Here is a 27,122-nt window from a genome sequence, read left to right as displayed (position 1 = left end):
AAGAAGACCAAAAAAAAAACTTGTATTCAGCTGCCCCAACCAATTGAACCTTTTGAGAATCTTGAATCGAAAAAAAAAAAGTGTAATATTGATGTTTTTTTTTGTTTAAGATAAAAAAAATTCAAATAAATTAAAAAAAATTTATTCAAGGACGCACAAAAATGTTGTGTTATTTATTTAAGGTCTTATATAAAAAAACCAAAAAAATTCGAATTTAACTGTTAACACTATATTTTATTTGAAAGTCAGGTACAACGGAAAAAAAATAGGATTTTTAATGAAAAAATATAGATCTGGTTCTTTTGTAATGCAAACAAATCAAAAAAAAATTTGATTTCTTTTTTATTGACAAAAACCGGAAGTTTTAGAAAAAACTTTACTGGGGAATATATAATGGGGGTTTTAATGATGTAAAACAAATAAGTGAAACCGACAGTATAATAAGTTAAAAAAAATTTTATATTGATTTAAGTGATTATGTACTAAAAAACATACAAAAATTAGAAAGGACGGAATTTTCTTCCAAAATAAGGAACTTAAACACAAAGAAAGAGCATTAGATATGGGGGAAAAAAATAATAACCCAGGAAAATCCATTTTCCCCCGATGAGTTTCAAACGATTTATTTTAAAAAAGTCAAAGTGTAAAAGATGACTATAATCTTTAAGACATCAAATCATAAAAAAAACATTAGAGAAGAAGTAAAGAATATTGAAGAATTTAAAAAAGATTTTTTTAAAAAGAAAAAATTTTATTTAAAAGTTTTAAATTTAAAAGGGAAAAAGAAGAAGAAATGAAAACTATGGTTGATTCTATTAAAAAACTTGAAAGAAAACTGATTTTAAGATGCCAAAAAAGAAGTTTTTCGAGTTTTTAAACATTTAATTCACCCCAAAATTAAGAATTAAAGATATTTTATTAAAAATGAAGAACTAAAAGACAAAATTTTGAAGCTGAGAAAAAGTTAAAAATAGTATCGTTAGAAATTTAGAAAAGAAATAAATAAACTAAAAACTGAAACTGAAAATAAGCATAAAAAATTTTTGAATTATTTTAAATAAACTTGAGAATATAAACTGAATTGGAAAAGGCGCTTCACAAAGAGGTGAGAAGACAAGCATTAGTACCTTAAAAAAGAGCTCAATTCTAAAAAGAGACTTTAAAAAAAAATTCGAAATGGGTTGTATTGTTGACAACCCTCATAATTTAAAGTATGAGGACTTAAGTAAAAAATTACAAAAAAATTACAAAAAGATTTAAGAATTTAATGCTAAATTGAAGAACATAAAAATAAACTGGGCTTTGAGTTGAAAAATCAGTTAAACAAGGGGGTTAAAATTTTGCTAATCAAAAAAATTAACATAATTATTAAAAACTGAAAATTTTTTTTAGAAAAAACTTGTTTAAAAATGATTAATAAAGCGAGACATCACATATAAAGACGAAGAGTTAAATAAACTTAAAAGGTTTATTACAAAAAGTTTAATGATCAAATTAAAAAAAATAATAATGTTGGGGCTCTGTATTAAATATCGGATAAACAAGGGGAATCAATCACTGCTAATACCAAGTAATTCTGCAATACAAAACAATAACGCTAAGTCGAAGAAATTACCCCTTGCTGAAGAAATTTAAAAAGTAAAAAAATGTTTTTTAAAAAAAGAAACACAATTACTAAACAAAGAATATGTTTACAATCTATTTTCTTTTAAGTTGCCACAACAAAACGACTTTATGATTTAGTGAAATAATTTTTAAAATAAAGAAAGACAGGAAAATTAAAAAAGGAGAGGAAGGGAGACATGAGTGTTTTTTTGAATATATTAAATCATCCTTTTTTTACTACAAAAGAAAAGTATTTTTACCCTCGTGGGGCCCCGGTTATTCACATATAAAAAATGGCCGATTGAACTATTTAAAAAATATTTAAAAAACCTGATTTTTGTGATTAGAAAATTTTTACTAAAGACCAAAAAAAATAAAATAGTTTCTAGATATGCTTTTGAGTGGGGTGTTTTGTCAGAAAAACCCGGCTTTTACAAAAGTATTAATTTTTTATTAAAGGGGGGTGAGCTCTTTAAAGGAACCCTAAAAACCGACTAAAAGCCCAAAATTTTACTTTTAAATTTTTTGGGGGAATTTAGACCTCAGGGTGAGTTTTATTTTGGGTATTTTGATAATGTAAATATAAAGTGAGGCAGCTGAGGCAGCTGAGGCTTTGACACTGATAAGTTAATATCTTGTATAAAAAAAAAATTAAAAAATTTTTCTAAAACAAGGGCCAAAGTTTTTATTCATCCCTTTAACGATTCAGCCTTTAAGAATTTAAAATTTTTTGCTTTTTATGGGTGTTACTCAGATTCTACTATCGGATGAACCCGTTTAGATAGAAACAACTTTTGGTTAAAAGTTTAAAACATCAAAATCAAAACAAAACAAACCAATTTTTTTGGTTTATTTTTTATTTTTTATTAAAATGTTCAAAATGGGATAAACATTTAGATTTTTGTATAAAAATGGAGTAAACAATTTTAAAAATAAAGAACAAACAATTATAAATTTTTTAATAAAAAGGGGTTAAAAAAGTATCAAAAACATAAATTCTTTACTACTACAAAAATGCACCCATAAACGTTAATTCCATATACTCCAAAAGCGTTTTTTAATCATGCATTTGCCTAGGGATACTCAACGGTTGAGTATTTTAACAACACAAAATATATAAAATTAACCTGGTTGATTTGGATAATCCTTGGGTTTAGTGATTTTCATAACATAAAAGTATTATGAAATTTAATCATGCATATGCCTATGACATATCAAAAAGGTTTAGTGATTCAAAAACATAAAAGTATTATATTTCAACCATGTTATGGTTAACATTCTTTTTTGAAGTCTTCCGATGTTTTATTTTGTGTTAAACGTTCGTTGTTTTATAAAATCTTGGATTTTTCACTTTTTTTCGTCTGGCTTAAAAATTTTTGAGAATTCTTGAATACCCATAAAAAAACAAAATAACATTAAAAACCCATTCAAATTTCTTATTCTACAACGTATAAAGTAAAAAATAAAAAAATGGTAAGAGTTAAACATTAATTTTTTTCTTAAGCTTGTTAAAAAACGCCTCGGTGCTAGTGGGGCGTCGCTTTAAGTGGGGGGGTCGTGGGGTTTAATCCCCCACCGAGTCAACCCAAAAACGTTAAAAATGGCACAAACAGCTTCCTCCTTGGCGCTAGCATTAGGGGTAGTGCTAGATGGTGGGGTATCAGCAGTGTCTACGCGTGATATTCCAGTGAGGCAGCAAAATAAAATTGGGCTTGTGCTCATGCTACAAACAGCACTGTGTTTATATGATGGAAAAATTATTTAAAAAAGACGTTAACCCGAACACAACATAAAACTTTTTTAAAAAAAAAAAAATAATAAAATAAAAATTCATTTCAGTTTTTTAAATTTCCTTTTTTTTCGTTAAATACTTAAAACAGTAAAGAAGTTATTGTTTGATAAAAATCGTAACCGGGTGATGCAATAAAAGCGAAATACTTAATGGAAACCCAATATCTGTTTAGGAGGCTAAAAATATTTTGTAAATTTTTTTTCGGTCCCGGGGTTTAAGTTTTTATTTAAAGGCTTTTTTAAGATATTTTGAAAGTTAAATATGTATTTTCTCAGTACTTTATGGAAGTTAAAAGCTCCCAGGGACTTACGTTCATCAAACCAAAGGTTTTCACAATGAGTTGTCAAAACCTGTGGATTTTAAATTGGCCGGCATTGACCAGTCCTGACCAAGGGTCAAAAGGTCAAATGAGGTTATACTATTTTCGCACAAACAATTACTTTACTACTGATAAAGTTTTAAAAATTCATAAATACGCTTCAGTAATCTCGCATTTTCGTGAAAATGATAATGTACTACATACCCTGAGATCACCAGAGCAACGATAAACTGTACAAGTGGGTGTATAAAGCTCTTTAATGTATTTCTGTCTTTCAACATCTTTCAGCCGTATGGATATATATTTGATATTACATGTATATAGTTTAATTGTACGTTCAAGCGCATAAATCACATTTTAACTGATCTTTGTTGAATAAAAACTGCTTTCAAATCAAGTTGTTAACCGTAACACAGTGGTTACACAGTCGCACAGTGGTCAGAAGGTTAGGCCACATTGCCAGCGATCCAGGTTTGATTCCGGTCACGGCTGATACAGTGATCAGGGCTGGACGATTTACTTCATTTGGTACTGTTTTCAGCAGTATCAGCCTTGACTGGATACTGGGCAGGTAAAAATGACATCTGTCATGGGCTCGGCTAGAAATAAGTTGTTCCATCCATTCCAGGTGTTTTCTTTGTTGACTAACAAATTTACCTTTCTAAATGCATTACCAGTATTTATAATTAAATCAAAATTACAGAATTAAAAACTAGTGCATAAATTACCATTTGTTTGTTGTGTACATGATTATTATACGCATTATATTTAAATCGTAATAGTAAATATAAGACATTCGTTCTTATATTTTCTTTTTATCGTATCAGTGAATTAACAAACTAAAGATCATAGAAATGAAATAATTTGTGTTTATTCATGTGCATGAAAGCGATTTTCATGTGCATGAAAGCGCGTGATAGTGCCGACGTTACTCTGACGTCATCAGCGATTCTCATGTTTATTTCCGGTATTTAATAATTTTTATTCTTTATGTCTGTTCGCTATAACCGAGGGGTTTTCCATTGCATTTTGTACTTTGGGACTGGAAAAAAGTGTTCCTTATAACCGAGTGTTCCTTATAACCGAGTTCCCTATAACCGATGATTTTTACATTAAATAAAGAAGGAATTAGATCGGGGAATTGAAAACTGTACCTTATAACCGAGTGTTCCTTATGCACCTGTCAATATTTTGCCCGCCCGGGGGAGCGGCGGGCATACACGGGACTTTAGACAGAAGACCATTCCCGACAGGCGGGAATTTGACAAACATTTGATGTATCAACCAGGCTCTAGGATGGGATTAAGACAAAAAAGGTTGTCCCTAGGGTGGGGATTTAGACAACAAAATTTTTGAAATGTCAAATTCCCCTGGGTCGGCCCGCCGCCCCCCTGGGCGGGCAAAATATTGACAGGTGCATTATATCCGAGTTCCTTCAATCTGACTAAAGTACATCTCCTATTACGCTACGCATAGGATCTGAGAACGACCTATTCATAGCCTCGTTCTGACGACCCTTTCGCTAGCAAATCAGAGCTTAACTTACAACATTTTGCAAGCCTACCTGTAGCCTTGACTTTTGATATTTACAATTCTTATCTCGTGATGTGTCAGAAAGCCGGGTAGCTCAGTCGGTAGGCCACTTGCATTGTAAGCGAGGGGTCATGGGTTCGAGCCCTGGAATGACTGCACTTTTTTCTTACTTTTGACATTCGAACAAGTCGTCTGATTAGTTAAAATAAAAATAGCAATACTGGAAATCCAAAATATACAGAAGACGTATGTGAATGGGCCGTTCTCAGATCTTCGTTTAGAAGATCAAGTACTTAAGTCAGATTGCGAGTTCCTTATAAGTGAGGTTTACTGTAATTTATTTGTAAATTTTACTTAGATGGTTATTTCCATTTTTAACCTTATTTCCGTTTACAAGAACCTTCAATCGGTGGCTATCTACCACCCGAGCTCTTTTGGCGAAGTTTAACCAAAGTACAATTCATTGAAGTGACCGATTTGATTTTTGTTGTAAAATTCCGACAGCTCGGGCACGTTGCTCTTGTGTCAATTTCACCATGATACCGGTATGTGTTTTTCTAACCGGACATTCGTCAGTAATGCCTAAAGTGTTTATGAACACGTACATATTGGTGTACATGCCATGCACGTGAAAAATATCCTATATTAGTCAAAACGCCTAATGCGGTTACGTTGTCCGTGAGTCGGCCGAAAATAAATCAATAATTAGCTGCAGTACCTATTCAAACGCCGGTCCGTGAAATTTCTTGTGAATACATGCATTATTAACAAAATAATAAAACAATATAAACTGACCGATTATGAATTTTGTTGAGTGTACAGCCGTCGTGTTTACTACCTGCCATAATTTGACCGTTATTTCTCGTACATTAAAAAATAAACCCTCAATATTTCATTTTTTTGGCACTTCTGCTTGTAAAATGGGGGCTCATTTCATTCGCAGAATGTATTTTCAATAAAATAAGGCAAGTTTTATGTTCAATTTCTTGTGTTTATGGCAAATACAAAGAGAAAACTAAAATAAAAGTGTTTACTGTGCGATGCTGTCAAGAAAGCGGTCCACAAAGGGTTAGTGGCTTAAATCTTGCGCCGTTTCACTACAAATCACCCCATTTTCATTTTTCTTTTATTAAAATTATTATTCACATTTACAAAACAACATGTGTACATTTCAATAGTTTCGTTTTACAAATTTACATTGTTTTTCAACATATATCATCCAAAAATATCTAAGTCAGTTCAGGTAGATGTATTAAAAAAAAAAAAAAAAAAAAAAAAAAAAAATATATATATATATATATATATATATATATATATATATATATATATATATTATATATATATATATATATATATATATATATATATATAATATTAGAATTTCTCTATAAACTTATTTATAAAATCACCCCATTTTCTGTTCATATTTTGACAGCTTATTAATTGTAGTTTGCGATGATATATCGGTTTCAATGGGTTATAATTCTAGAAAGTATAGTCTTGTGCGCGACACATCGTCTCATGATGGTGAACATTTGTGCCAAATTATTTCAGAATCCCTTAACGCATATGGGGGTTATGGCACGGACACGAAAAAATAATCCCTGTTTTACCTTTAAGTGTCACATTGACATCAAAGAGAAAAGGAAATGAATAGGACGGGCATTAACTACATATTGCCGATGTTTGTGTGTGAAGTTTGAGAGAGGTAGGTGTAATGGTATTCAAGTAATTGCACGACCAAATTTATGAAGACACACATACAAACAGACCGAACAGACTGACCGCATGATGTCTCCTATATACCACCCTCCTGTGGGTTATAATTATGAAGAAATACTACAGGAGCAAGGGAAAAGCCGATATTTTATAAATAAGTCAGTTGCTAACAGGCATACAGTTTCTTTTACGAAAGTCGCAAACATTTGTACAGTACTGCAAGCAAACGTGCATACAGTCAGGACATCACACCGAAAATTCTTATTGACGGTTATAAACAGATTGGAGATTTTAGCAATGATTTTATTTTATTTAACCAAACAAATATTGTTTCTTTATTCATGAAACTGTAGGATTTATATATAGATAATTCTTCAAGCAAAAACAAAATGTACTTTTGACGCCGACAATGTACAATGTCTGGACAAAATCAGTGATCAATCCTTTTTTTGCTATAATTTTACCTGTAATCAGACTCACACCCTATAAACGACTGTATTTCCCCTCTTCCTCTTGCGAGTGATCAAAACAATAAACTGACAGGTAAACGTTGAAAAACAGCATTTTAAAGTGACTGGTTTGCTTTCAAGGTATATATATATTCATTTTATTAGAACCTGAACATGACTTGTTTCTGTATATAATGTGCTAGTCTGATGACAGGTAGAATTATAGCAAAAACTCGATTGATCACTGATTTTGTCCAGAAATTATACATTGTCGGCATCACAAGTACTTATTTTCTTGCTGGAAGAATGACCTATATGTAAATTCCACTGTTTCATGGATAAAGAAACAATACTAGTTTGGTAAAATGAAATAAAATCATTGATAAATTCTCGAATTTGTTTATAACCGTAAAGGAAAGAAGATTCAGTACTATTTCCTGACTGTATGCATGCTTGCTTAATTTCTGTACAAGTGCTTGCGAGTTTGGTAGAAAGACTGTATGCCTGTTTGTGAGTGACTTCTTCACAAAATGTCGGCGTTTCCTATGCTCCTGTAGTATTTCTTCATATTTAGAACCCGCAAACAATGTTTGAAGGAGGGTGGTATAAAGCAGTCACCATGCGGTCTGTCTGTTCGATCTGTTTGTATATGTGTCCTCATATATTTGGTCGTGCAATTACTTCAGTGCTATTGCACCTACCTCTCTCAAAGTTTTCATACAAACATCGGCCATATGTAGTTAATGCCCATCTTATTACTTTCCTTTTTCTTTTTAAAGTTACACTTAAAGGAGAAACATGGTCTGTGTTTCGTGTCAGTGCCATAACTTCTTTATGCATTTAGGGATTTTGAAATAACTTGGCACAAATGTTCACCATCATGAGACCGTAATGCGACGATGTGTCTCATACAAGACTATATTTTCTAGAATTTCAAACCAACTATTATATAATCGCAACTGCAATAAATAACATGTGAGAATATGAACAGTAAATGGGGTGAAGCGGCGCCAGATTGAATTCACTAATCCTTTGTGGATCGCTTTCTTGACAGCGTCGCACAGTAATCAGCTTTATTTTAGGTTTGTCTTTGTATTTGCCATAAACACATGCACTTTAACATGAACCTTGTCTTATTTTACTGAAAATACATTCTGAGAATGAAATAAGTCCCCATTTTACAAGCAGAAGTGCCATTAGAGGAAAAAAAATGAGGGTCTATTACCTCACCTGAGCAAGAAGTGCTCTAGAAGAGCTTTTGTGATTAGCCTGTGTCCGTCGTCTGTTGTTGTCAGGTATTTTTCCCGATATCTGGAGTAATGGTGTTATTTACCTTTGTACAAGAACAAGGGTAACATTAATAACCCTGACAATTACAGGGCATAACTATATTAAGCTGTTTTGGAAGTTGTTCACGTCTTTATAAACACTAGGTTAAACACTTTTGAGGTCAATAAACATATTGTGTGAAGAACAGGCTGGATTTAGAAAACATTATAGCCCTGTTGATCATATATTTTCTTTAAAATTGTTAATAGATATGTATTTTGTCAATAATAAAAAACTGTACTGTGCTTTTTTGGATTAACCAAATTTCTCTCAACTCAGTCAATCGTATTGCTCTGCGGCGAAAGATTGTAAGTTACAATATTGATGGTAAATGTTTTAAAATTATTCTCAACATGTATGATAACTTGAGCGAAGTCTTGTGTAAAATCAAACAATACTCTATCTGAATTTTTTGTGATATACAGGAGTTAGACAAGGTGAAAATCTCTTTCCTATTTCTACTTTGTTTTTATTCTGGAATGATTAATAGCTTTTTGTCTAGTAAATTTCATGGTCTTCAGTTATTTTCTGATAATGCTAGTAATATGTTAAGTGATAACGATTTTGAAGTTTTCTTCTTCAAGTTATATTTGCTATTGTATGCTGATGACACAGTCATCTTAGCAGAGACCCGTAATGACCTCGAGTCAGCTCTTAATGCTATGTCAGAGTATTGCACCTCATAGGGGCTAAAGTTGTCATATTTTTGAAAAATAAGAGAGGTATACGTAATGCTTCAGTATTTCAATTTGAGAGTGGTAATATTTTAGAAATTGCTGACTACTTCTCATACCTAGGTATTCAATTTTCATTCAATGGCAAGTTCGGTAGAACTGAGGCTCATTTAGTTGATCAAGCACGCAAAGCTATGTTTGCAGTTATTAGTAAATTCAGGAAGTTGTTTTTACCTATTTATTTGCAGTTGCACCTTTTCGATACCATGGTTACTCCTATTGTCTTGTACGGCTCAGAGGTATGGGGGAGGGGTTGAAAATTTAGATATTGTTGATAAATTTCAGTTGAAATATATAAAACTTATTTTAAATTTGAAGCAGAGTACCCCTAATAACATGTTGTATGGTGATCTTGGTATTTTACCACTTTCGAGTCGTAGAGTGTTAAGTTTTTGAAGTAAGTTAATAAGCCCCAAAGGGAAAAATAAAATTTGTAATATTTTGTACAGAACTTCTCTCACTGTCTCAGAGGCAAAACAAGAAATTTAACTGGTTATGTTATTTTAAAGAAAGTCTTGATTCTCTTGGTATATCTAATTAGTCGTTAGATCAGAAGATTCGCTCTTGTAACTCCTTCTAAAATGTTGTTAACACTTGAATTAAAGATCAGTTTATACAAAACTGGAACTATTCAGTTAATAACCCAAGCAAATGTTTAAATTATAGAATGTATAAACACGAATTTGTATTTGAAAAATATTTCAAGCTTTTACCTTTTGACCTTAGCATTTCACTTTGTAAATTCAGATGCATGAATCATGTTGCCAATAGAAAAAGGTAGATTTGAAAACAATGCAGGAGAACAAAGTACTTGTCATTTGTGTAACAGTAACATATTTAGGAGATGAATTTCCTTTTTATTACAAATATATATTTCAATGTTGATAAAAAATGTAATATTTTTTTTTCTATCAACATAATATTCACCTATATATTTAATATACAGATGAATATTATTTTAAATATCCAGATACTCTCAAATTGTCTGACCTTATGAACAATTACAATAAGAATACTTTGTTAAAACTGGCTGTTTTCTGTAAGAAAATTATGTCTGCTTTTAGATAAATAGTTAGTTCTCATCCTCCACATCATCAGTTACTTCTGCAACGATTTGTCAGATTTTACATGCCAATCTGATTTTGTTACTATGACTTGTTATTGTTACAATTGTTGTCAGACTTGATTAATAAACTGTAAACTGTAAAAAGCAGTGAAAATGACCATATCCGCAAGGACATATTCCTGGCGTGTGTGCGTTATCACTATCAAATGCAAACTATTTCTAACATGAGAAATAGCGGTAAATCTTGACAGTCAGTAAACATGACGGCTGTATTTGTAATGATAACATGTTTATTTTATTATTGAGAAACGGGGTTAAACCATTAGGCCATTCAGCTATTTTGTGCTGCTTTTGAATCTTGTTGACTGATTCACCATGAAGTTAACTCTGAATTACTAATAAGGACTTAATCGACTTTTCCGATAATATATTCGTTATCCTTTTCTATTTATACGTTCATCCGCAGGATACTTGCGGGTGAAACAGTTTTGTTTGTTGTTTTTAAATCAGGGGATCATTTTCTTGCAGACGGACAGACAGACGGGGGTCAACCTATAGTCCTCTCACTGATATGTTGAAATCGTAAGGTAACATTACTTCGTGCGATTTCCATAGGGAATCGACGATTAATTTCTTGCAAGACATGGTAGGGACCTTGTGTATACATTCAGTTTCTAATTCGTATTTTATGATAGTATATGTGTGTAAAGCCAACTCTGAACACTTGCTTGTAAACGATGCTGAAGCATTCAATTAATTATTTAATTAAGTAGGATAGCGAGCCACAGACACTCAAATCCAACCACCCCCAATGGATTAGTATAAGCATCGCATGGGGGGGGGGGGGGGGGGTCGACATTTAATGGCAGTATAAACATGACTGATTAAAAGAAACAATTTTATATGCATATTTTTTATTTCATTTACGCATTTCAAGGACGTAAATCGCCTTTTGTAATCGCAAGATGGAATACAGTATCATTCGCAAATACGAATTCAGATCAAATATCAAAATTGGCAAGCCGGCATACAGTAAATGTTTTTTTACCGACTAGAGAAAAATTAATTTCATTCAAAAATGCAATAGAAACAAAACATTTTGTTTACATACATTTATGGAGTATGCATACTTATTACAGAAAACAAAATGGATAATTGGATTACAAATCAATTTGGCGTGATATTAATCAATTTCGTGACATCGTCGAGAGAATTTTCATGCAATGAGTGTGATCAGTCAACATTTTTTAAACATTACCTCTCAGTTGCATATATTATATAATCATATACACATATTTATGTTAGACTTATCGTTTAACTTAAATACACATAGAGTGTAAAGCCAAATAATGAATTTAATGACGATTCGGAACCCGCCCGCTTAGCTCAGTAGGTAAGAGCGTTGGTCTACGGATCTCGGGGTCGCGAGTTCGATCCTCGGGCGGGGCGTATGTTCTCCGTGACTATTTGATAAACGACATTGTGTCTGATATTATTCGTCCTCCACCTCTGATTCATGTGGGGAAGTTGGCAGTTACTTGCGGAGAACAGGTTTGTACTGGTACAGAATCCAGGAACACTGGTTAGGTTAACTGCCTGCCGTTACATGACTGAAATACTGTTGAAAAACGGCGTTAAACCCAAAACAAACAAACAAATAATGACGATTCGTACCTTTTCCGTGTCATTTTATTGTTTTGATCACTCGCAAGAGGAAGCGGTGGATACAGTCGTTTATAGGGTGTGAGACTAACACATTATATACTGACGAGATATGAAAACGCAACAGACATATGCCTGAATGTATTTTTTCTACAAAAAAGCAAGATTTCAAGATTTTATTTACAATAAATGCATAAGTCCCACAATAGCGGGAAACATCAGCAGTATGATATCATATATTTGTATACATAATGCATAATGGAAAACGGCTATATTACATTTACAAGATAATATACAAAGTGCATATAAATTCGTACAAACGTATTTCAAACTTGAAACATATCAACGTATCATCTTAAGTATGTACAACATTTTACAGTGACAAATAATATGTTTACAATTTCACACTGGTCTGAGCAAAAAGATTATCCAAGTTCAAAAGGAAAAAAAAATAAGTCTAATTTGAAGTGTTGCATAATCTTGTCACAAACAATACTTAGTTTTTCAAGTTTCTTCATATTATTAGATGTTGACAAATTGATAAATTTAAACATACTTGGTCTATACCTACAGTAATTATCTATATACTTTCTCCTTTCGGTTTCAAATGTTGAACAAACAAAAATATAATGAAATTCATCTCCTATATCTCTACAATAAATACATTTTCGGTCATGTGCCAGTATATTTTGTCATCGCCCCAGTTCAATCGAAAGGCGATGATTTCTTGTTAAAAATAGACACAACTTTTTAGATGAATAAAGTGGTAGTTTATCTATATATGGATATCTTGAGAAGTTACTCTTAATATATTTGTAGACATTTGAATCTGACGTATTGTTGATTTCAGATCTCCAGTTTCAGCATCACCTTCAAATGTTCATCTCGATACTCAGTACCCAATTGTGTTCAAATTTAATCAGCACAACAAACCGTAAAATTAACACAATGGGTATTGAGTATAGAGATGTGTTTGTGTTGAACATTTCAAGGTGATGCTTTTTGTAGTAAAAATATATTCAGGCATATGTTTGTTGCGTTTTCATATCTCGTCAGTGTATAAAGAAACAAATCATGCTCAGCTTCCATTAAAATTTAAATAGTCATACCAACAAAGCATATCAATCACTTTAAAATGGTGTTTTTCAACTTTGAGCTGTCAGTTTATTGTTTTGATCGGTCGCAACAGGAAGAGGGGGAATACAGTCGTTTATAGGGTGTGATCTTTTAAAATTACAATTTAACTCAACCCCATTGTTTAAAAGAAAACGTTTCAGTTGTCCAATACATAGGTAAAACTAACAGAATTAAGACAGTTTCGGTCACTTTAAAGGCATTGTCCTCCAGATCGTACGAGAACAAAATTAAAGATATTTTAGGCATCAAAAAAGTATTGCTATATTTTTAAGAAGGCATCGAAACTTAGTTACTGACAGTTAGTTGTTTTACTATTTTCTATGTAGAATATTTCCCATCACATCTTTTAGTTTCTGCTGTTTCCTCTTTATAAATACCACTTAATGTGAGGACAGTCCACCGACGAAAATCTGCACTTCACGAATCTTGCAGCGGATATAGTGCTTCACGTTCTGCCCCTTGCTCCTAGACTGCTGGAAAATGTTTATTGCAACAGCGACCCGGGTTCGATTCCCAGCTCGGGTGTTTTTTTTTTCTTGATTTGACATTTTTAAGATAGTTTAGAAATAAAAACTGATGTCCAAATGTTCATAATATGACTAAGCCTCAGTTTAAAGAAAGATCATTTTAAGCCAAAATTTGGACGTAAGTGCCTTTCAATTTATTTTACATTTTTGAAAAATTGGATGTCCTTGGTGACTGGTGACTGATTTTGGACATTTCATCTTGTTGTGCAAGTAAACGAAACTAACAAAGTGACTCAACGAATATAATTATAGACTGTCTATATATGTATCGATATTTTAGATCCGCAATTCATAGATTCCATCTGCTGACAGTCGTTTGCCTTCCTGATTGCACTTGAAGTATGTTGCATTGGATGTCTGTTATGTCACGAATATTGCATTGGGTGTCTTTTATGTTACGCATTTTAATAACTGTCTAGTTTATCAGGAAGTTAGGCTTTAATTTTGAAACCAGCTATCTAAATTTTGAATAATTTACCAGCAAGAATAGGTGCAAGCATGTCTGCAAAGGAACCAGAATATCCAATGTTTTTTTTTCGAAAGCGTTTGTTCGCACAAATATTTATAAAGAGTCTTGTATTCGGATATATCGTTTGGTTCACACTGCTCATTATCACTTTTAGTTGAAAGTTTTTCCTATGTTTTGCTTGGGCTGGGTCTTTGGTTTACCGTTACGTTCGCATGGCATCAACACAGATAGCGGATTGGTCTAATGTCACAAATTGGCATACAGTTCGTTATTAAATATAGAGCCGTACCATGAGAAAACCAACATAGTGCGTTTGCGACCAGCATGGATCCATGTTGTTCGCTTTCGAAGCCTATTACAATGAGAGAAACCGTGAGCGAACAGCATGGATCCAGACCAGACTGCGCGGATGGTCTGGATCCATGCTGGTCGCAAATGGACTATGCTGGTTTCTCATGGTGCAGCTCATTTATACTTAGTTATTGGGTGCTACAGGCCATTGACTTTAACGGGTGATATACGACAGAAAATTTACATGAGAAAAAATTGCACCAAGATTCAAGTAGTAATACTTCCATTGTAACGTTCTGACTTGTACCGACGTCTGTGCATGAAAACGTACACGTTTAGTATCAGTGTTGGTGCTGTATAATTGCAGAATGTCATTTTTATGCTAGGATTAGGAAGCGTTGCCACAGTTCATTAAGCCCAAAACAAAACTATCTATTTTGTCCATGGTATCGCATCTTATATTATTATTGACGCAGCTAGATAATTTTAGCGGAGCAGGAAAGCAGCAGAAATGCAGAATGATTGGAATATTATCCTTGATGTCCTTGAAGTAAATGCAGCATGACTGCAGTAGCTACTTGCAGATCTTTTTTTGCAGTATATATGCTGATATCAAAGCAGCAAGCATGATTTCAGCACTTGTATTGATTTGTTCAGCATAGGCTGCATTTGTATTACAATATTCATACAGGAAAACTTCTGCAAAAAGTGCAGTATATAGGCAGTATGTTTGCAGCATTAATGCAGTATCTGCGGCTTTGCAGCATATAAAAGTTATGTAACTTAACAATAAAAAGCACGAACCAATGTCCTTTCTCATTCATTTGCCTTCAAAGGGTGTGTGTGTGTGTGTTGGGGTAGGGGTGACATACGCATACGCCCGTTTGTATAATTCAGATGTGGCATCGGGAAATTGAAGAAAAACTTAAAATGTGGAAAATGCAATAAAATGCAGGCATCTGATTATCAGACAGTTTATATGCTTCATTCCAACAGTATTGTTTACAAGCGTTTTATCAAATTCATCTGTGTATGGAAGCATAATTTGTCACTTTTGTGTATGCAACTGGCACCTGCCTTGATGAAATAATGCACGGAGGGGCACCTTGGGTCTTTCTCCATCATGAAAAAATGGAAAATCGCCATATGACCTATCCCCCCCCCCCCCAACACACATATATAAACACAAAAAGAAACCTACCAAAATGTATGTCACGGCATCTTTATATGCATTTGTATATTTAAGTCAACAATCAGTATTGGCCGAAGTAGGTCCTATTGACATGTCAGTCATTTTGTGCATCATAGTTTTCACCCCCTTTTTTTGCAATCCAAACTAGCATGATTTTTTTTCAAATTTAGATTTTTGGAGTACCCTACAACACTGTAACTGTATGTGAGCATATAGGTGAACTTTAAACTTTCACATGTCATCAGAAAAAGAATTTTACTTTGAATTTATGCAACGATGCCATAATTATGATGATTATTAAAAAATGGGTAAGACTTCCAAGTAGCTGACGTTCTGTCGAAGAAGTTTCATCACTTACAAGATATTAAACATTATTCTTTAGAAGTGTCCTCTTCCACATTTTGAACAATGAATGTAACTAGAGCTCTGGCATTCGATATCAATGAAAGGGTGCAGATAAAATCTGAATAATCGGGGAGCTTAGTAGAAAATGATAATAAATGAAACTGAAATTGCAATATTTCACAAGTACTCGCGTTGTTCTCAAAATGACTTTCGAGCTTTTAATGGTGGCCGGAAGACCCCGGGTGCCCACTTAGACATTATTTCAGACATTAATTGGTACTTTGGTAAAACCTTTTGCAAGCCGCCGCATATTAACAAAAATAATTGAGAGCATGCTCTACATCTAAATTTTTGTGCTTGGGCTACAGAGGACATGGACAAATCATTAGACCAACGGGTCCATACAACGGGCCTGGAAAGGCCTGTCGTAACAGGTACTTTTCACTTTGATGCCATGGAATTGTTACACAGACCATGATAATAAGGAAATATAAAAGCAAAATGAAAAGCAAAATATTTACTGTTGGTCCATCTGATGTAGATCTATTCTGGCTATCAGTGTTTAGGCCTATATCAGAAGGATGTTTGGATTTTATCTAAATTTAGAGTTTAGTCAATGTTTTTGACTAAAAATGTGGTCTATAAAACAAAGACCATGTAGCGCTCTATACAGTAACTGTTCGCTTTTATTTTTCGCTGGTGCATGATATCTAGAATCTATCATATAGATTTAATTTTTCTTTTAATTAATAAGCCTAGATATATATATATATATATATATATATATATATATATATATATATATATATATATATATATATATATATATATATATATATATATATATATATATATATATGATGCTTATCTACTGAGAACATATAAGCTGGATTTTTTGGGTATGTAGTACTTTATAGATTTAAAACAAAAGAAAACAAAACGTTTAATTTTCATGTTGTTGGTTTTTATGGAGCAGACATTAGAAATATGTTGTGACGTAAACTTGGATATGACATCACACTTCGTGGAAGTAACAGATCCTTTCCGAAGGGAAAACGTAGGTATTCAGTATAGCTGTACTGTAACCTCTACTGATTTTTTTTAATAGAAATTTATGATACTGAAATAAACTTTGGCCAGTGTCTGATTTGATTAGGAATTAAGAAAACCTCATTATACATGCACAAACTGACAGAGTAAGTTTTTTCCAAAGTTTGTATCCTTATCCTACTCGTATTATTCCTGGTCTTTTCTCATTAGGATTACGGACTCCTTTCGATGTGTCTATGTAACAGACAGAGGTATGGGTCTGCTGAAGTTCGAGGCATGGATATAGTAGATCTTGGGATTCTGATAACATGATAATTAGAGTTACTTCCCTTTGTTTCTAAAACGCCATTTGCCTATCCGTGTAAACATGCTAACATTTGAAAACATATTTTTAAACCACAAAGTAAATATACTTAAAGTAAAATATGATGAAACAATACCTAAGATGTTTTTAATTTGTGTCCAAACAGGTTATTTGCCAATTGGCAATAGAAAAAAAAAGTTTTCTGTCCAGTTTGGTACAAACGCAAGTCCAAATATTTGGTTTATTGTCTTACACTTTCTATCAGCGTAAGTGCTATAAAAGCATACCATTTAAGTTTCAAGTTTCTTACTGATCAAATCCCTGGCATGATGAATTTGAAAGCGGTCAGTAGGAAGTCATGCTGAAAATTTACAACCTAAATCCGACCACTGGTGGTTTTTTCCTTCCAGCAAAAAGAAACAGCACTAAACTGGTACCGTAGAACACTCACAAATCAAGTCTGGCAACAAACACCAAAACCAACATGGCAGATCAATATACTGTAGGTACACTTGCATAAATTGGCACCTAGATTACAGGGGGTAGGGTAAAGTAAATGGCAGACAAAAGTTAATGCATTATCTAAAATACTATATCATGTGCTCAATTACTCCAGAGAACCTGGGTGTCACATCTGCTACATTGATAGCTGTCACAAATGACAATGTATTATATTTTTGCTAAGCTTTTGGCACTCCAAATATTTCCAATTGCTTAGAAAATGAAGAAAACTGTTGCTAGAACAGGCATCATGGTTGCATTGTCAAAATAATTTAGTAATAATATGCTTCACAATTCTAGCAGTAAACATGTGTTAAGCAATATACATTTAGTGCAAAAGATATATAAATACTGATATTGGTTTAAGTAAGAATAGGTAGTAGACAAGGAAACATGCAGGTTTTTTAGTAATAAGAAAAACCTCATGAAAACATGGTACTGCTACATAAATGGAATTTATATAAACTTCCAAGTACCAAAACTGAAGGAGAATAGGTTTCCAACATGTTCTGTCTGTGCTGTAAACAATGAAACAATCACAACTGATAAATTTGGCTTGTAAAGATTTTTATGTTACGAAGTCCTAGGCGGTCGAAAATAGGTTTTGGTCGAAAATAGGTTGTGTGGGGATAATGCTTTCATGGTATATTTTGATATTTTTTAATATTGTCTAAACTTCTAAGATTTTGTCAGCCTGGTGCCAACATGTGTTATACTTGTTCTGTGATTCAAACGTAAATAAGGGCTGTTTTGTATAATCTCTGAGAAGCCTATCGTCAAACTGAACAGAAGTGTTTGTAAACAATGGCAGAGACTTGCACTGAACTTGTTTGTGGCTGGTAGAATTTTGCATGTGGACTCCTGTCTCATTTGTTGTTTCCAGCCAATTGTGAACAAATAAGATAAACTATTCAGAAAACTTTCCGATGACATCAGAAATACATTCACCCAGCCTTATTTGTCCACCATTCCTAAATCTGCCACAGTCATGGCATTAGAACCTTCACATCTGTGAAAGCTATGGCCAGTATGTAAATGGTTAAACATGCATGCCTGTTTTCCAAACGTCAAAACCATCGATTTGTTTTACTGAACAGTCTTTCAAACGTGATTTTTGACACATTTGATGATTTATTGGTGAAAAGAAAATAGATTTATTTCTGAATGGCAAATTTTCTGTTGTTATTGTTTGTAGTATGTGTAGGCTACACTAGGTTCAATAGAGCCTGACATCACCAGTTTTGTCAGTGTTTAACCTTTAGCATGCTAGATAAATTGTCGTCTGCTGGAAATGTCGTCTGCTAAAATTGTAAAGTTCATTCAATTTGCTCCAAAACTGGAAGAAATATTGTCAGAGTAGCAAACAGCTTGGAACCTGATCAGACGCCGATTTAATCAGCGTCTGATCTGGTTCCAAGCTGTTTGCAAAGGCTGTTAAATTCGCCTGCAGCAGGCTAAGGGTTAAGCATATGAAAGCATTCCTGTAGTGTACAGAATGGTCATTAGAGCTATTCGCAACCAATTGTTACTCAAGTCAACATCCCCACCCTTTTATCTAACTTTTTTTTTGCATAAAATTAAAATGTAATTTAAGCAACCCATCTGCTATATCTTTCCACTACAGTTTCTATTTGTTCCATCATCCATGCCTATTTCGCAATGCATGGCAGTCTGACTGCATTTACTGTGGCTTGTGCTTCCAGGATTTAATTTTCTTAGTTACTTTCTAATGCTGATATGGAACTAAAGCGATAATGGGCTAGTGTTATGCGTGCTATGTCATACCACAGACAGGCTTTTCACATTGGGCTGACCACTAGTCCCAATATGTGCCGCTAGTTACCTTCCCTGATGGTCCAATTTAAAAAAAGAATCCGTTTAGTATTTTGGTAGCCATATTCTTTGCTTTTAAATATATGAAATGCAAACAAACAAATTGTGTTTTGACTGTTATTATGTCATTTCGCGGGCTTAGCGCAAAACGGTTGTAACTTATATGAAATAAAGAAGGAGTTACAACCGTTTTGCGCTAAATCCGCGATTTGTTAGTGTTTGTTACAGTTTTAGCTTGGTTATATAGAGAGCTATCTTACTTGCAGTGACCTCCGCTTCCACACCTTGGTTAAGGTTTTGATATATATTGATGAAACATCGAAGAGGTCTTTATCATGATATGAACTTGTGCACCTCCTATTTTTCATCTAGCTCCACTGCCTATTTCTAGAGTTATGGCCCTTGAAATAGTAAAAAATGCACATTTTCACCTTTCGACACACCTAGCTCAAAAAGTATTGATATAGATTCATGAAACTTTGCATGAGTCTAAATCATGAAATGAACTTTTGCACCTCCTATTTTTTGACTGTCTCTATTTCCAGAGTTTTTTCGTCTGGCTCTGCCCCCTATTTTATAGAGTAATGGCCCCTGAAATAGTAAAAAAATACACATTTTCACCTGATTTTCACCTCAAAAAGTGTTTAATATAAATTGATTAAACTTTGCATGAGTCTTTATCATGATATGAACTTGCGCACCTCCTATTTTTCATCTGGGTCCGCCCTCTATTTCTAGAGTTATGACCCCTGAAATAGTCAAAAATGCACATTTTCTCCTTGTGACGTGCCTAACTCAAAAAGTATTTCATATAAATTGATTAAACCTTGCATGAGTCTTTATCATGATATGAACTTGAGCACCTCCTATTTTTTGACTGTCTCATTTCCAGAGTTTTTGCCCCTTAAATAGACAAAAATGCACATTTTCACCTTGTGATGTACATACTAGCTCAAAAAGTATATGATATAAATGGATGAAAACTTGCATGAGTCTTTATTATGATATAAACTTGTGCACCTCTTATTATACCCCCACCAAACATTTTTGGGAGGGCTATATATAGGAGTCAGTTTTGTCCCGTTGCGTCCCGACCTGTAGCGTCCTGTCCAGAAATCTATATATTGGTTATTACTAAATGGATTTGATTCAAACTTAAAATAGATGTTCCACCATATCACCCACATCATGTGACACAAGGTGCATAACTCTGACATTAATTTTTCATGAATTATGCCCCTTTTACTTAGAATTTAAGGTTAATTTTGATGCAATTTCGCTATATCTCAGTTATCAAATAATGGATTTGATTCAAACTTAAAATAGATGTTCCATCTTATCACCCACATCAGGTGACACAAGGTGCATAACTTTGACACAAAAGTTTCATGAATTATGGATTATCATTCTTCATGACAGGAGGATGTGTCACATACATCACCCATGCCTGATGGTCAAAGGTCAAGGTCACAATTCAAGGTCAAATATTGGGTTATTGCTACAAAACTTCCATAATTTCAGAACAATTGGGCATAGGATCCTCAAACTGGGAAGGTCCATGTTTATTTTGCTGTCACTTAGACTAAGGTCAAAAGTCAGTGACCTTTGGCATTATAATAAAGTATTGAAGAACAGTTGGACCTGGGATCAGCCAAGTTGACTTGAAAAGCCTAGAATTTTGTATTGACAGATCTGTATGAACCCTGCCTTCTCTTAAAAAAATAAAAACTTCCTGTATCCAGTATTTTTAAAGTTATGGCCCCTGATAGTCAAAAATGCATATTTTCACCTAATAATGTGCCTAGCTCAAAAAGTATCTGATGTAAATTCATGAAACCTTACTTGAGTCTTTATTATGATGTGACCTTGCACACTTAGCATTCATCTTTGTAATCTTAGTGCTTATTACAGAGTTATGGCACTTGAAATAGCCAAAATAGTGGATTTTTTGTTTGTGATGCTCATAGCTCAAAAAGTTAATGGCCTAGAATAATGAATCCTTTTCATAAAATGTTTGTTGAGGCTATACCCCCTTAGACTGCCAACATTTGAATTATTGCCACTTATTTGTGACAGATGTACCAGTGGGGGCACACCCTGTGTCCATCAGACACATTCTAGTTGAATATTCAAAATATCTTGTTGTGTTTTTTCCCTTCGTACATCAAATGTTTTACAATTTCAATTTTAACTTTACTTGTTGATGAACTGTTAAAAATAAAACTTTCAGGATATATACTGTGAAATCATTAATATTCGTGGGGGACTAATTTTCGTGGATTTCGTTGTTTAGTCAATCCACGAAATTAAATCCCAACGAACAAGTAAAATTCACATTCATTTTATATTCAGAAGTTGAAATCCGTGAATTCATATCCACTCGAAATTGTTGTTTTGACCAAAACCATGAAATTTCATGCCCATGAAATTAAATGATTTTACAGTATTACAAAATATAGTTTAATAGCATAACAGCAACTTTGTAATGTATTATATTTTGTAAAATTTTGGATATCTTTCGCAGTTTTTATGCCCTGGCATCTACTGATACGGGAAGCATATAGTGATTGTCCTGTCTGTCCGTTCCTTCGTTCGTCCGTCCGTTCGAGGTTAACCAAATGGGACCGTTTCGTCTAGCATCAATACCCCTTACTAGAATTACTTGATACTAATGCAGATGTAACCTGTGACCATTCCTCATCTTCAGATATCACCTGACCTCAGTTTGACCTTGACCTTGAACTTGACCTCGTTTTGGACTTAGGTTGCTTTGTATCGACAAGGATGCCACCGGGGGCATCAAGCGTTTATTGAACGCAGCTTCTTGTTCAAATTGGCACAAGCAGGTAGAAAGATACATTTTTAGGCATAAAGTTAACAAAAAGAAACTTCAGAATTCACTTCTGAAGACTGTTGGATTGTAAAACCACAGATTTTACCTGGGTGTGCCAGTATGATAACAAGTTATTTTTCTATTACAGATATGATTGACTGAGTAAAGAGGCCCAGAGACATATTAAGCTATACCACAACTTGAGCCATGGACTGGGTCATATTATTGCAAGCGTTTCTGTACTTTTGCATTAGCGTGTTGGGATTTTTTGTGTGTATTCCTGTTGCAGTAAATCGTGTAAGTAACTATATGTCATTATGTCTCCCACCACACAGTGATGTGGGAGACATATTGATTTACTCCTTTCTGTGTGTGTGTGTCTGCCTGTCACAAATCTTGTCCGCACTCTAATTAAGTTGAACATTTCTCATCTGATCTTCACCAAAATATGTTTAAGTCCTCGGCCAAGTTCAATAACTAGCCAAATCGGCCCAGACACTTCGGAATTATGGCCCTTGAATTACCGAAAATCGCTCTGTACACTGATGTCAGTGCTCTAAGTCGAACAGTTCACATCCGATCTTCACAAAACTTGAAAAAATTTGTTTGACAATAAGTCCTCAGCCAGGTGCGATAACTAGCCAAATCTGCCCAGTCACTTCTGAATTATGGCCCTTGAATTACTGGAAATTGCTCTGTACACTGATGCCAGTGATACTTGTGAAGTTTAATTAAACTGACTTGCCTCCAGATGAACATTAAAATTTGAGATAGTAATATCTAAACTATCAACAATCATGCATTGATCATTATTGAGTTAACATTTCTTGGTTATGATGTAAGAGACATGGAAATTAATTCTGCTTTACATTATATATGTAACAACTCTATTGCATGAGTGGACTAAACTGACAGTTAACCAGTCTGTCCCGCCAATGTTTCACCGGAGTGGACTAACTGACAGTTAATCAGTCTGTCTCGCCACTGTTTCACCGGAGTGGACTAACTGACAGTTAACCAGTCTGTCCCGCCACTGTTTCACCGGAGTGGACTAACTGACAGTTAATCAGGCTGTCCCGCCAATGTTTCACCGGAGTGGACTAACTGACAGTTAATCAGGCTGTCCCGCCAATGTTTCACCGGAGTGGACTAACTGACAGTTAATCAGTCTGTCACGCCAATGTTTCACCGGAGTGGACTAACTGACAGTTAATCAGGCTGTCCCGCCAATGTTTCACCGGAGTGGACTAACTGAGAGTTAATCAGTCTGTCAGGCCAATGTTTCACCGGAGTGGACTAACTGAGAGTTAATCAGTCTGTCACGCCAATGTTTCACCGGAGTGGACTAAACTGACAGTTAACCAGTCTGCCTCGCCAATGTTTCACTAGAGTGGACTAAACTGACAGTTAACCAGTCTGTCCTGCCAATGTTTCACCGGAGTGCACTAACTGACAGTTAACAAGTCTGTCCTGCCAATGTTTCACCGGAGTGCACTAACTGACAGTTAACCAGTCTGTCCTGCCAATGTTTCACCGGAGTGGACTAACTGACAGTTAACCAGTCTGTCCTGCCAATGTTTCACCGGAGTGGACTAACTGACAGTTAACCAGTCTGTCCCGCCAATGTTTCACCGGAGTGGACTAACTGACAGTTAACCAGTCTGTCCCGCCAATGTTTCACCGGAGTGGACTAACTGACAGTTAACCAGTCTGTCCCGCCAATGTTTCACCGGAGTGGACTAACTGCGAGTCAACCAGTCTGTCACGCCAATGTTTCACCGGAGTGGACTAACTCGCAGTTAATCAGTCTGTCACGCCAGTGTTTCACCTGAGTGGACTAACTGGCAGTTAATCAGGCTGTCCCGCCAATGTTTCACCGGAGTGGACTAACTGACAGTTAATCAGTCTGTCACGCCAATGTTTCACCGAAGTGGACTAACTAATCAGTCTGTCACGCCAATGTTTCACCGGAGTGGACTAACTGACAGTTAATCAGTCTGTCACGCCAATGTTTCACCGAAGTGGACTAACTAATCAGTCTGTCACGCCAGTGTTTCACCGGAGTGGACTAACTGACAGTTAATCAGTCTGTCACGCCAATGTTTCACCGGAGTGGACTAACTGACAGTTAATCAGTCTGTCCCCCCAATGTTTCACTGGATTGGACTAACTGACAGCTAATCAGTCTGTCCCACCAATGTTTCACCGGAGTGGACTAACTGACAGTTAATCAGTCAGTCCCGCCAATGTTTCACCGGAGTGGACTAACTGAGAGTTAATCAGTCTGTCACGCCAATGTTTCACCGAAGTGGACTAAACTGAGAGTTAATCAGTCTGTCACGCCAATGTTTCACCAGAGTGGACTAAACTGACAGATAATCAGTCTTTCATGCCATTGGAATTATTTTTATGTTAAATGTTTTCGAAAGCTTTGTTTATAGACATATCTTCCGTACTTTAAAAGATAATGACTTGAACTTAAAAATTTCTTTATAATTATCATCTACATGTGTGGTTACAATCCCCATAACTCTAATTGTATTTTTTTGACAGAATTATGCCCCTTTCATACTTAAAGTTTTTTGGAAATTTTTGCTTTCTTGATATAACTTTAGTACAATTTAAGATAAAGACTTGAAACTTAAAACGTATCTTTATCATCATCATCTGCATGTGTGGTAACAATCCGTATAACTCTGATTTGTATTTTTGACCAAATTATGCCCCTTGATTTGTATTTTTGTCCAAATTATGCCCCTTTCATACTTAATTTTTTGACAAACAAAGTATATGCAGGAGCTGGGCCCATTACACCCAAGGTCAAGGTCACAAAGTTGTTATACTTGGAATTTTTTTCATGTTAAATGTTTTCGAAAGCTTCGTTAATTTTATAAACGTATCTTTTGATACTTTGAAAGATAATGACTTGAAATTAAAAGTGTTTCTTTATAATCATCATCTGCATGTTTGGTTACAATCCCCATAACTCTAATTGTATTTTTGACAGAATTATGCCCCTTTCATACTTAAGTTTTTTGGCAATCTTTGCTTTCTGTACATAACTTTAGTACAATATAAGATAAAGACTTGAAACATGAAATGTATCTTTATCATCTGCATGTGAGATAATAATCCCCATAACTCTGATTTGTATTTTTGACCTGATTTTGTCCCTTTTATACTTAAATTTTTTGACAAATTTTGTTTTCTGGACATAACTTTGGTACTATATAAGATAATGACTTGAAACTCAAAATATATCTTTACCATCATCATTTGCATGTGTTGTAACAATCCCAGTAACTCTTATTTGTGTTCTTGACAGAATTATGCCCATTGGTGAATCTTCCTTTTTAAAGGAGAGGTCTCTTATTGTACCCCCCGACAACAAAATTGTAAGGGGGGTATACTGGTTTCAGGTTGTCTGTCTGTCTGTCTGTCTGTCTGTCCATCCATCCGTCTGTCCGTAGACACAATCTTGTGCGCACCAACTCTCCTCATCCCCTTGACACAATTTAATGAAACTTCACAAAAGTGATCAGTAACAACAGTAGTTGTGCATGATGCATGTTAGGTTCTTTCAGAATTTTTGTTTGCAGAGTTATGGGACTTTGTTTTTTGTTACTATACTATATACATAGACACAATCTTGTGCGCACCAACTCTGCTCATCCCCTTGACACAATTTAATGAAACTTCACACAATTGATCAGTAACAACAGTAGTTGTGCATGGTGCATGTTAGGTTCTTTCAGAAAAAAAAATTGTAGAGTTACGGGACTTTGTTTTTTGTTACTATACTATATACATAGACACAATCTTGTGCGCACCAACTCTCCTCATCCCCTTGACACAGTTTTTGTTACAATACTATATACATACATTCTGCATATGCAATCTTGTGTGCACCAACTCTCCTCATCCCCATGACACAGTTTAATGAAACTTTACAAAAGTGATCAGTAACAACAGCAGTTGTGCATGATGCATGTTAGGTTCTTTCAGAAAAAAAATTTGCAGAGTTATGGGACTTTGTTTTTTGTTACTGTACTATATACATAGACACAATCTTGTGCGCACCAACTCTCCTCATCCCCTTGACACAATTTAATGAAACTTCACACAATTGATCAGTAACAACAGTAGTTGTGCATGGTGCATGTTAGGTTCTTTCAGAAAAATTTTTTGCAGAGTTACGGCTCTTTGATTTTTGTTACTATACTATATGCATACAGTATGCATAATTATGCAATCTTGTGCGCGCATAATCTCCTGAACCCATGCACACAATTTAATGAAACTTAACACAAGTGATCAGTAGTAACCCTAGTTGTGCATGGTGCATGTTAGGTTCTTTCAGAAAAAAATTCTGCACAGTTATGGGACTTTGTTTTTTGTTAATATACTATATACATACAGTCTGCATAATTAT

At 34.4% G+C, this 27,122-nt stretch overlaps 1 protein-coding gene across 5 annotated transcripts in view; it reads left to right on the top strand.

The window, feature by feature from the left end:
* LOC123544984 (uncharacterized) overlaps positions 1–27,122 on the top strand; it is a 75,805-nt gene that overhangs the window by 17,176 nt on the left and 31,507 nt on the right. For 2 of the 5 annotated variants that reach the window (XM_053539749.1, XM_053539755.1), the window contains exon 2: positions 22,839–22,987. In XM_053539749.1, coding sequence (XP_053395724.1) covers positions 22,898–22,987 — 90 coding nt within the window. In that variant the 5' untranslated portion in view covers positions 22,839–22,897. Of the gene's footprint in view, positions 1–17,227; positions 17,366–17,600; positions 17,623–17,925; positions 18,026–22,838; positions 22,988–27,122 lie in introns of those variants that run through there. The other 3 variants (XM_053539768.1, XM_053539772.1, XM_053539762.1) reach the window with 3 other exon arrangements.

The sequence above is a fragment of the Mercenaria mercenaria genome, chromosome 1 (genome assembly GCF_021730395.1).
Source record: "Mercenaria mercenaria strain notata chromosome 1, MADL_Memer_1, whole genome shotgun sequence".
Taxonomy (NCBI): Eukaryota; Metazoa; Mollusca; class Bivalvia; order Venerida; family Veneridae; genus Mercenaria; species Mercenaria mercenaria.
Note: the sequence above shows the minus strand (reverse complement) of the source record. Positions and strands in the feature narration are given on the sequence as shown.